General features: G+C 58.3%; 1 protein-coding gene across 1 annotated transcript in view; it reads right to left on the reverse strand.

The window, feature by feature from the left end:
• The window catches only part of IL4I1 (interleukin 4 induced 1), a 34,189-nt gene that overhangs the window by 2,889 nt on the left and 20,442 nt on the right, over positions 1 to 10,858 (reverse strand). Inside the window, exons 2-6 of the mRNA XM_028129514.2 lie at positions 8,898 to 8,979; positions 6,025 to 6,154; positions 1,825 to 2,063; positions 1,107 to 1,219; positions 453 to 654 (exon numbers count right to left, since the gene is read on the reverse strand). Of these exons, the coding sequence (XP_027985315.2) occupies positions 453 to 654; positions 1,107 to 1,219; positions 1,825 to 2,063; positions 6,025 to 6,061 (591 nt within the window). The 5' untranslated portion in view covers positions 6,062 to 6,154; positions 8,898 to 8,979. The remainder of the gene's footprint in view (positions 1 to 452; positions 655 to 1,106; positions 1,220 to 1,824; positions 2,064 to 6,024; positions 6,155 to 8,897; positions 8,980 to 10,858) is intronic.

Genomic DNA, 10,858 nt, shown 5'->3' on the forward strand with positions numbered 1-10,858 from the left:
GCAGGGCAGGCAGGAGCCAGAGGAGAGGGTGAGGCCCAAGTTGGGGCCAGGGCTATTGTGACATGGGGAACCCGGGAGTATGAGAGGGTTTAGAGGAAGATATGGGGTTCAGTGTCAGGATCCTGGGTGTGGCCAGGGGGAGAAAGACTTAGATGTGGGTCTCAGGAGATGGGTCTGGAAGACATCTGCCTGCAGATCAAAGTTTAAGCCACAGATGTGAGGCGAGGCTGTCCAGGACAGGGATGGGTGGTGGGTGGGGAGGGGATCAGAGAACACAGGGTGATGGAGCTTTGGAGACTGGCAGACTTTGCAGGGAAACTAAAGGTGGGAGAGGCGGCGATGGGAGACCAGAAGGCATGAGGGGGAGAAGGAAAGGCTGGCCAGAGGGACGATGAGGGGGCGCAGGACAACAGCGTCGGGGACAGGGCTGCGGGACTGGTGGGGGCGCCCACCTTGTTGAGAGCCATCTGGAAGATGTCCTCAGGCGCGTGGCCCTTCTCCTGGGGGCGCAGGTCGTAGCCCAGCTTCTCCGGAATCTTCTCCACCACGTAGTTCCGCAGCTTCACGTCGCCCACCTGGGTCCACGCGTTCTCGTCGTACTGGATGAATTTGGTCAGGTTGAGCCCCAGGCTCTTGCAGAGCTCATGCAGAATCCTGAGGGAGCAGGCAAGGCTGGGGCGTCCGACGGGGGAGGCGGGGTTCCCCTTCCCCTGGGGCTTGGAGAAGGGAAGGGGGTGGGTAGGGCAGCTGGGGACGGGGTTTGGGGATGGGCATGAGGCTGGAGTGGGGCTCGGTTTGGGGGCAGCTGGGGCAGGAATGAAATGGGGACAGGCCGGAAGGCTGAGGGCAGTCCGGGTGTAGGACAGGGTCTGGAGAGGGAGGTGGCGTTCACTGGGGTTGGATGAAGGCTCGGGATGGGAAGGGACCCGGGTCCGGGGAGGTAGAGCTGGGGGTCCAGAGGCACTGGGCGGGGCTAGCTAGGGGTCCAGCTGGACTTGGTGGCTCGAGCACTTCCAGGGGCGCAGTGGTGGGGCTGGGGTTAGGAAGAGAACGGACTTGGAGGCTGGGCCCAGAGCAGGGCCCGCCGGAGCCGGGTCAGGCCTCACCTGTGTGACATGGGTATGCGCATGGCTCCCAGCTCCCCAATCCAGCCCGTTTTCTCATCCCGGTAGGTGAGGATGCGGCCCCCGATCCTGTTGGCTGCCTCCAGGATGGTGACCTGAGGGATGGGGGCATGGAACAGGGCCCTTCAGCTCCTCCCACTGACACCATTCCCCCGCCCCCGTGCCAGACCCCCACTTCCCACCCCCTCAGCTGTACAGACCTAGACCCCACTAGGAGCCCTTTCCTTATGGGGAGGAGGGGTGCTGGGAGAAGAGCATGCCCCAGGAGCAGGTACAGCATGCGTTTCCAGACTGCAGCAGGAAGGCTGCGGGTCGGTTAAAGAGGGACTTCCCAGCTCAGGGAGGGGGAAATTCCTCATATGCTCAGAAGCCCCTGGCCTGGTCCAATTCTCATTCTTGGATTTCAGCGAGAGGGACGGTGGTTAGACCTCAGGGGGCACTTCCCCTTGGGCGGAGTGTCCATCTGCACGAACACAAATTCCCCCAGAAGTGTGGAGGGTCCCAGACTTCCCTCCGGGATGAGAGTGGAGCCCGGGGTCAAAAGCCCCCCAGTGCAGCACACGCTCCCTCTGGGTAGACCCCGGAAAGCGTAGCTCCCTCTCCCCGCCTCCCACCTTCCCCACCCCACACAGGGATGTGGCCAGGCCCCTCGAGCTGCAGCAGGAAAGACTCAAAGTAGACTGCAAGCAGCACTGCTCACCTTGTGGCCGGCCTCGCTGAGCGCCTTGGCGGCCATCAGCCCGGCCACGCCGGCACCGACCACGATCACCCTCTGGGGCTTTAAGGTCCGATTGAGGCCCAAGGTCACCACCTTGAGCAGCTGCTCATAGTCAGGGTCGTGCATGCACACCTCGAAGGGGTCCTGGCTGCGGACGGTCTTCCATTCGACGGAGGCCACCAGGCCGAGGAGGACGGGGACGAGGGCGAGGAGGCGCCAGGCTGAGAAGAGGACGGGCCATGGGTGGGGGGAGAAGAGCAGGCGCTGCCCCCACCCGCAGGGCCCCCAGAGCTCACTTACCCAACGAGGCCATGACTCGCACTGGGCACTGGGAGGTGTGTCTGGGTCGGAGGGGAAGCAAGAGCCACTGTGACGGGGGCCGGGTCCCACCCAGCGGGACTCCCTGTGGGGCTGCCCAGCCCCCGCCTCAGCCCTCTCCCTGCGGCCACCACTCTCTCTGGACACGTGTCGCCTGACCCTGGTCCCCAAGCCTCCTGTTCTGTGCTCGCCTGTCTGCCCTGCTCTCCCCTTCCCTGCACCCCTCTCCCCACCTCTGCCTCTATTCCCCCTTTTCCTCACCCCCCCTGCCCCTGTCTCTGTGTCTGTGGGCGCGCCTCCCCCAGCCTCCTCGGTACCTGAGCTGCCTGAGGAGGGAGCACGGGCAGCCCAGCCTCTCCTCTGTCCGCCTCCTCGCCGCCTCGGTCCTTAAATCAGCCAAGCCCCGCCCCCCTCCCTTTGGGAAACGAAACTGCTTTCCTGGGTCCCAGGGTCAGGTGCTCAGAGCCTAGTTGAGGCTGGAGAGGGTGGCTGGTGGGGCAGAGGGTTCGGGAGGAAGCAAATCAATCTAACTTCTTCCTCTTGCCCCAAATAGTCTGGGGCGGTTGGAGGGCCGGAAATCAAAGCTAAATGAACCATGTTAAGGGCCTGGCCTGGGCCCTGGTGGCAGGGTCCCGCGTCTGCCGTCTGTGCTCTCTCCCCCTCCTGGAAGCTGGGACAGGGAAGCGGGGCCTCTGAGTCCCTCTCTGTCAGCTGTTGCTGTGTCCCGAAGGGCTCTTACGGGCTCCGCTCCCTCCAGCCGGGCCGCTCTGAGCCATGACACGGGCCCCAGTGGGACTCCCGGGCAGCGGCAGTGGTCAGAGGCAGGGCCGGGGCCGGGGCCGGGGCCGGGCCGCCTAAGTCCTGGCCCGCATCTGGTCTACAGTGAACTGGGAGGGCTGGGCAGTGAAGCCGGCCAGTCCCGGGACCTGCTCCTCAGGAAATGCCAGCTGCTACCACTGTGGGGGTGCGGAAGGCACCTGAGTGCCCCTCGCCCTGGCCTTGCCTCCCTGCACGGAGAACACTGTGGGGCTCAGCTCAGGGTCCGGGCACCTGGGAAACAGCCCCGGAGCTCCTGCCTCTGCCTTTGGGGCACTTTTCTCACGAGGCCGGCCCTGAGACCAAGCGGACCCGGCTATAAGGAATCCCCACCCGGACCCTGGCCAGTGCGGCTCGGTTGGTTGGGCGTCGTCCCGTGCACCAAAAGGTTGCCGGTTCAATTCCCAGTCAGGGCAGGAGCTGGGGCTGCAGGCTCCATCCCTGGTTGGGTGTGTACAGGAGGCAACTGATGAATGATTCTCTCTCACATTGATGTTTCTCTCTCCCTCCCTCTCCCTTCCTCTCTCGCCTAAATCAATGAAAACATTTAAAAAAAAAAAAAAAAAGGGAGTCCCACCCGGGCAGCAGGGGTGCCGTGGCTGTGGAGGGCTTTGTCAGGGGAAACATGGCGGGTCCCCTGCAGGGGGCGGGGTGGAGAGGCAGTTTGGGGGATTTTTCTTGGGGCGGGAGGGCGGGGAGGAAAGGCAGAGGGCCGCAGATCCTCAGCAGCAATGGGACTGGAAAGTCCGAGCAGTAAATCAAAGAGGGATGTGGTTGGATGGAGGGTAGGGGTGGAGGGGTGCATAGGAGTGAGTCAGAGAACATATGATGCAGGGGTGGGGGGCGGGGAGGCAGTGGCCAAGAAGGAAACAAAATCAGTGAGCGGACAGAGCTCGGAGCCTGACCGCGGGAGAGCGAAGGGACTGTCCCAGGGGCCCCCGCTCGGAGGTGCCCTCAGCTCTGCCTTCACCGGGACCTCACAAGGCTGCGCCGGACAGAGAGGATCTGAGGCTCAGGGTGGCGAGGGGGCGGCCAGGGCAGCCCCTGCCTGTCGCACTCAGTGGCGTGGAGGATGCGGGTGCCGCCGGCTCCTCTAGTCCAGACACCCGAGAGGGAGCGGAACCCGGCCCCGGGAGGGGAAGGCGGGGTCCGGGTCCCCCAGTGGGATGGGCAGGTGCCCCCTGCCCAGGGGTCCCGGTGCTCTGTGGCCTCATGGCCAAGGCCCACACGGAGGAAATGAGGACGGAGTGGGAAGGAGGCAGCTGAGCCCGGGGCTCCCCGGGCCTGTCTGAGTGAGGAGCGGCGGGGGGCCCTGAGTTGATCCCCTGGTCTGCCCCCCACAGGATTGCTTTTCCAAGTCCCTCTGGCTCTGGGCACACCCCAACTCGCCTCCTGGACTCTAGGAAGAGGAGTGGCGTGAGGCCTTCCCCAAGACACCCATTCAAGGAGTCAGAGGGAGCGGGAGGGAGGCCTGCAGGATGCAGGAGGCGCCGGAATCGGGAGCCAGCCTCGAACTGGAGAAGGGCTCTCGCTAGGGCGGGGCCTGTCCTTCAATCCCGTGTGCCAAACACTTCAAATCGTTTTTTTTAAATCCTCACCCGAGGACATGTTCATTGATTTTTAGAGAGATGGGAAAGGGGGAAGAGAGAGACAGACAGACAGACAGAGAGAGAACATCGATGTGAGAGAGAAACACCGATTGGTTGCCTCCTGCATGCGATCGGACCAGGGATCAAACCCTCAAACTAGGCATGCGCCCCGCCCAGGAACTGGACCTGAGGCCTTTCATGTTTGGGGCGATGCTCAACCAGCTGAGCCACCAGCCAGGTCCAGGGACAACTTGACAGCCTGACAGTGTACAACACTGAGGCCGGAAGTCACCCCTGAGGAGGGGCCGAGTCTGTGCTTGACCCCTGCAGCCGGGCTCCCGCCCTGCTCTCAGCCCTGCTCGGCCACAGCTCGGGCTCCTGGACGAGGGAGGGGCCAGGCAGGGCCTCTCCTCCCAGCACTGCTGCCACTGGGGCCATCTTTGCGGGGGTCGGCCCGTGCACTGTGGAGTGTTGAGCAGCGCCACTGGCCTCCACCTACTAGATGCCAGTAGCCCTGGCCCCTCAGGCTGTGACAACCACAGGTGTCTGCAGACACTGCCAGCTGTTCCTGGGGTTAGGGTGAGGTTGGATGGAACTCCCAAGAGTGACCAGATATGGTCCAGGATGGAGACATGGGTGCAGTGGGCAGGAAGGCCACAGGACAGAGGTTGTTTTGGGGACAGGAGATGGTGAGTCATTTGGGGACCGCTTTGGCAGAAGTAACCAGGCCTTCAGCGCCACTGCTGATAATACTGAGGCGGGTATTAGGGCTAAAGTGAGGGTATGGATTGAGGTGGAACGGGTTAGATGACAGATTTGGACTCGGTTAGGTTTCCTAAGCTTGTGGGTAGGAGCTAGACACATGGTGAGAACCGGGGGTGTGGCCGCTGGGGGGAAAGGCCTGGGCTGCCCCCCAAATCGAGTATGTCTGCTTCGGTGAAGGTTGGGATAGTCTGGTTTTATGGTGGAGTTTCCAGACGATAATGTCAGTCCTTCCAGACAAAAACGGTCTTCGGGAGAAGGCCCTGCTGTGTCTGGTTTGCTTCTAGAACCACCAGGATGATTCTAATGGGGTTCAGTCAAGTGTGAAGCAGCCAGCGACCAGCCCCGGCTCCCTGGGGCCTCTGTGGCCCGTAGGGCAGCGAAGGCGATGGCAGCCACACAGTCAGGGCAGGGCGTGTGTTCTTTTCTCTGAGTTGGCCCCAAGACCCTGAGTGGGGGGTATTAAAGCTTTCACCGAGCCTCAGAGAGGGTGGAGCCTGCCCCGGGGATGCCCAGGGCCCCCGGCAAAAGTCCAGACATGGTCAGGGGAGGGGGGCAGAGGGCAGAGGGCAGACTTACTGATGCCCTGATCTTGCCTGACCCCTGGGCAGGGGCATCCTTCTCACAGAGCCCTCCTGCCCCGCCTTCCCGATTCCAACCCCACCAAGCGGTGGGGGCGGGGGGGGGGGGCACTCACTGCAAGGCTGGCTCTCAGGGGCTCTCTCGGCGCCCATGGCCTTCCGGTTAGCCCGGGACAGAAGTCATCGTCAGGGCGAAGAGTGGTGGCTTTGTCCTGGTCCCCTTGTTAGACCAGCGGTGCCAGAGTCCTGGGGTGCAGAGCGGTTGGGAGATTGTGGAGGGCGGGCCCTCCCCCTCCCTTCTCAAACGCTTATCATGGAACATTTCAAGTACAGATCAGCACAGAGACCAGGATGATGAACCAGGGCATTCATCGCCTCATTGCCCATCTAGTTTCATTTCCATCTTCTCCCTCCCCCACTGAATTATTTCAAAGCAAATCCTAGAAATACTATTATTTTGTAATTAAATATTTCAGGATATTTCCACAAAATAGGGGTTGGCAAACTTTTTCTGTAAATATTTCAGGCCGTTTGGGCCACAGTCTCCGTTTCACCTACTCAACTCTGCCTTCCAAGGAGTCACAACATGTAAATGAGTGGGTGTGACTGTGCTCCAATAAAACTTTACTTATAAAAAAACAGTAAGTGGGGCCTTTGTTGCCAACCTCTGTTCTAGAAGAACTTACTTTAAAAAATTTTTTTTATTTTTTTTTTTTTATTGATTTCAGAGAGGAAGGGTGAGGGAAAGAGAGAGAGAGACATCAATGATGAGAGAGAATCATGGATCGGCTGCCTCCTGCACGCCCCCTTCTGGGGATGGAGCCCACAACCTGGGCATGTGCCCTTGGCCGGAATAAGCCGGACCCTTCAGTCTGCAGGCTATCCATTGAGCCAAACCAGCAAGAGCAAGAACTCACTTTTTAAAAAATAAAACTACAATACCATTAACACATTTACAATGGAATTAAATCCATGTCCACATTTCCCTGAATGTCTCAAAAACTTTAACAGTTGGTTTGTTTGAATCAAGATCTCAGTAAGAGCTCACATTGCATTTGAGTGATTTGCCACTGTCAGTAAGGGTCACTTTCACTCAGTGGATTTGGGGTCCGTGTCCTTAGGACCAGGGGTCTGATGTGACCCACAGGGCCACGCTGGACCCGGGCCCCCGGAGCAGCACGCCAGGTCTGGTTTCTGCCTTGGGGAAGTCTTTAGAGCTCACGGGTGAACCAAGATGGTGTCTGGAGGCAGGGTGTGGGGTGCCCGGGCGAGTCCCTGTTTGATCACCGCCAACGGGGTGAGAGCTGTGGGACAGGCACGGGGGCGGCTTGGGACAGTTCTGCCTGGCTTCTGAGAACGAGGGATTCTGTTCCTGGGAAGTCCTCAGCTGCTGCCCTGAGTCTGAGGGCAGGCTCCTAAAGCTCCTAGACAATTTCAAGGGAGCAGTGGTGTGCTGGGGCTGGCGCGTACCAGTTCATGGAGTCTACTGGTTAATCCTTGGTTTTGACTTGCAAGCCATTATTAAAAAACTAGAGGCCCGGTGCATGAAATTCATGCATGGGGGGGGGTCCCCTCAGCCCAGCATGCACCTTCTCTAATCCGGGACCCCCTGGGGGATGTCCGACTGCCAGTTTAGGCCCGATCCCTCACTAATCCCCCTGCTGGCCTGGTCAGGCCTAAACCGGCAGTCAGACATCCCTCTCACAATCCTGGACCACTGGCTCCTAAATCGCTCACCTGCCTACCTGCCTGGTTGCCCCTGACTGCCCCTCCCCCTCCGCTGCGGGCCTGATCATCCCTCACTGCCTCTGCGTGCCGGCCTGATTGCCCCTAACTGCCCCCTGCTGCCGACCAGGTCGCCCTGAACTGCCCCCTCCCTGCCGGCCTGGTCACTCCTAACTGCCCCCCCTGCCAGCCTGGTCACCCCTAACTGCCCCCCCCCCCCCGCCGGCATGGTTGCCCCCAAATGCCCACCCCCACCGGCCTAGTCACCCCTCACTGCCCCCCTGCCAGCCTGGTCACCCCCAACTGCACCCCCCCCCCTGCCAGCCTGGTCACCCCTAACTGCCCCTACCTGTCGGTTTGGTTGCCCCCAACTATCCCCTCTGCTGGCCTGGTCGCCCCCAAATGCCCCCCTCCCCGCCCGCCAGCCTGGTCCCCCCACACAGCCTGCTTGTTCAGTCGTTTGGTCGTACCTTACTAACCCTCCTGCCAGCCTGGGCGTAGGCAGCCATCTTGTGAGGGCGTGAGGGTTAATTTGCATATCACCTCTTTATTATATAGGATTATAAATATTTACAATTAATTTTGTTAAAAACTAAGAGGATACATGCCCGGCCAGGGTGGTTCAGTGGTTGGGCATCGACTTATGAACCAGGTGGTCATGGTTCAATTCCTGGTCAGGGCACATGTCCGGGTTGTGGGCTCAGTTCCCAGTGTGGGGCGTGCAGTAGGCAATTGGCCAATGATTCTCTCTCATCACTGATGTTTCTCTCTCTCCCTCCCTCCCTCTCCCTTCCTCTCTGAAATCAATAAAAATATAAATTAAAGAAAAAAGAGGGTACTCAAAACTCATTCCTTCCTAATTGTTTGCTTACATTTTACGAGCATATGCTCTGGAGGTGAATTAACTGCATCTGAACAGTGTACATCAACTTCCCAAGTTCGTGTCGGGTGATTTCACATGGGAACGGGTATATGCTCCCCAGCAGGGCTTCCCCCAGCCTGGAGCGATGCGTTAAACACTGACCAGCACTCCACTGCTTCGGAATCCCGTTTCCGCCTCCCCTAGATCAAGGCCGCTCACTCGCTCGGTAAATATCTTTCAAACATCTGACCCTCTCCATGCCCATGTGCTGTGCCCGACAAGCCTCATCCCGGGAAGGGGCAGGGCCATTGTGGGAGGCAGTGGTTGGAGGTAGAAAGAAAGCCGTAACCACAAATCCAATCGCCACTCTATCCCTATCGAGAGGAAAGGCGTGCAGCTTACTGAGATTTGCCTTGGCTTAATGCAGAGGAGCGCAGGTAGAGGCCATGTGTCTGGACTGGCGAGGGTGCACTCCGTTTTCTTCCTGGAAGGGAAAGTGCAGTTACAATGGAGCCGTCACCCACAGGGTGGCACCCAGTCGCCGCTGACCCTGCTGCACCCTGGGGACTACGAAGCCTGCTGGGCCATTCCCCCAGGGTGCCAGTGCACTGTGACCTTTCCTCCCACCTGGCCACTGTCCGATTTATTATAACTGCTTGTGTTCTTCAAACTGGGGTGTCCAAGGTCACCCTGGAGTGTGGGAAGAAAAAGGGAACTTGTTTGTTTTTATTTTAAAAAATACAATTGCCCTAGCTGGTTTGGCTCAGTGGATAGAGCATTGGCCTATGGAATGAAGGGTCCTGGGTTTGATTCTGGTCAAGGGCACATGCCTGGGTTATGGGCTTGGTCTCCAGCGGGCGACATGCAGAAGGCAGCTGATCAATGATTCTCTGTCATCATTGATGTTTCTACCTCTCTCTCCCTCTCTGCAATCAATAAAAATATATTTTAAAATAATGAAATAAATTAAAAAATACAACTATTGCCCTAGCTGGTTTGGCTCAGTGGATAGAGCGTCAGCCTGCAGACCAGAGTCCCAGGTTTGATTCTGGTCAAGGGCACATACCTTGGTTGCAGGATCCTTCCTAGCTCTCTCCCTGGTGAGTGCTCATGCAGGAGACAACCAACTGATGTTTCTCTCACATCGATGTTTCTGTCTTTCTCTCTCTATTCCACTCTCCCTAAAAAAAAAAAAAAAAAAACCAATGGAAAAATACCTTCGGACTAGAGGCCCGAAAATTCATGCACTGGAGGGGGTGTCCCTCAGCCCGGCCTGCCCCCTCTCACAGTCCAGGAGCCCTCAGGGGCAGGAGGTGACCCGGTGATCAGGGGAAGGCGATGCCCCCATCACACCTCTGCTGCCGCCACTGCCGGCAGCGCAAGCCTCGGCCGATCCTGGTTACCTGAGCCTCAGGTGGCCCTGGGTGGCTGAGCGCCACCATCTTTGAGGGCATGGCAGTCAATTAGCATATTCCCTCCTTATTGGCTGTGGACACCGCCAGCTTGTGAGGGAGTGACAGCCAATTAGCATACTCCCTCTTTATTAGATAGGATGATTAACAAAAAACAAAAACTAAAAAATACAACTATAAGCAAGCAGTTAAGCTTTGCTGATGATGTTTAATATATGAAATAATAGATATATACTCTGGAAATGCAAGCTCAGGAAAAAAAATGGTTCTATCAATTGTGTGATCCTGGCCTGCAACCTCCTTGGAGATAAGAGAAACATTGTTTCATTTTTGTAACAGCAAAGGCCATATCAGGATCCGGTAAGTATCAGGGGCTCTACAAATGGACGCTGAACAAGTGTTGGTAAATACAAATGACCCTTTACATTCCCTCCTTACTTTCCGGGGACTCAAGGCCTCTCCCTCTCTCCTCCCTTCAGGTGGAGGAGTCAGGTGTGGATCACAGACAGTCAAGGCTCACAGACTGCACAAAGGGCCTGTGCTGTAGGGGGTGGGGCTTTTGGAGAAGCAACTGGGGCTGCTGGGGTCTCCGTCCTCTCACTGATTCCCCTCCCTCTTCTGTGGCTTCTGCTCAGATGGGACACTAGTCCTCAGGAGCTCAAGGTGGTCAAAGGAATGACTCATGATCAAGGCTTGGGAAAGTGGACTGACTCTCCCGAATAAGCCGTGGCACTCCTTAGCCAAGCATGGCTCAGGGAAGCTGGAGTGGGGGCAGGGGCAACGTCAGGCCAGTATCTGAACATCACCCAATCTGGCCTCTTGGTCAACAGCTGCGGACAACACCTGTGACCCTGAGGGAGGGGGACAGATGACATTATGTGTATTCTAAGCTTATAATCCAGAACGTCACACTTAACAGGTTCCCTGTGTTCCTGTCCTCCTGCCACCAGC

Source organism: Eptesicus fuscus, chromosome 21 (assembly GCF_027574615.1).
Source record: "Eptesicus fuscus isolate TK198812 chromosome 21, DD_ASM_mEF_20220401, whole genome shotgun sequence".
NCBI classification, from domain to species: domain Eukaryota; kingdom Metazoa; phylum Chordata; class Mammalia; order Chiroptera; family Vespertilionidae; genus Eptesicus; species Eptesicus fuscus.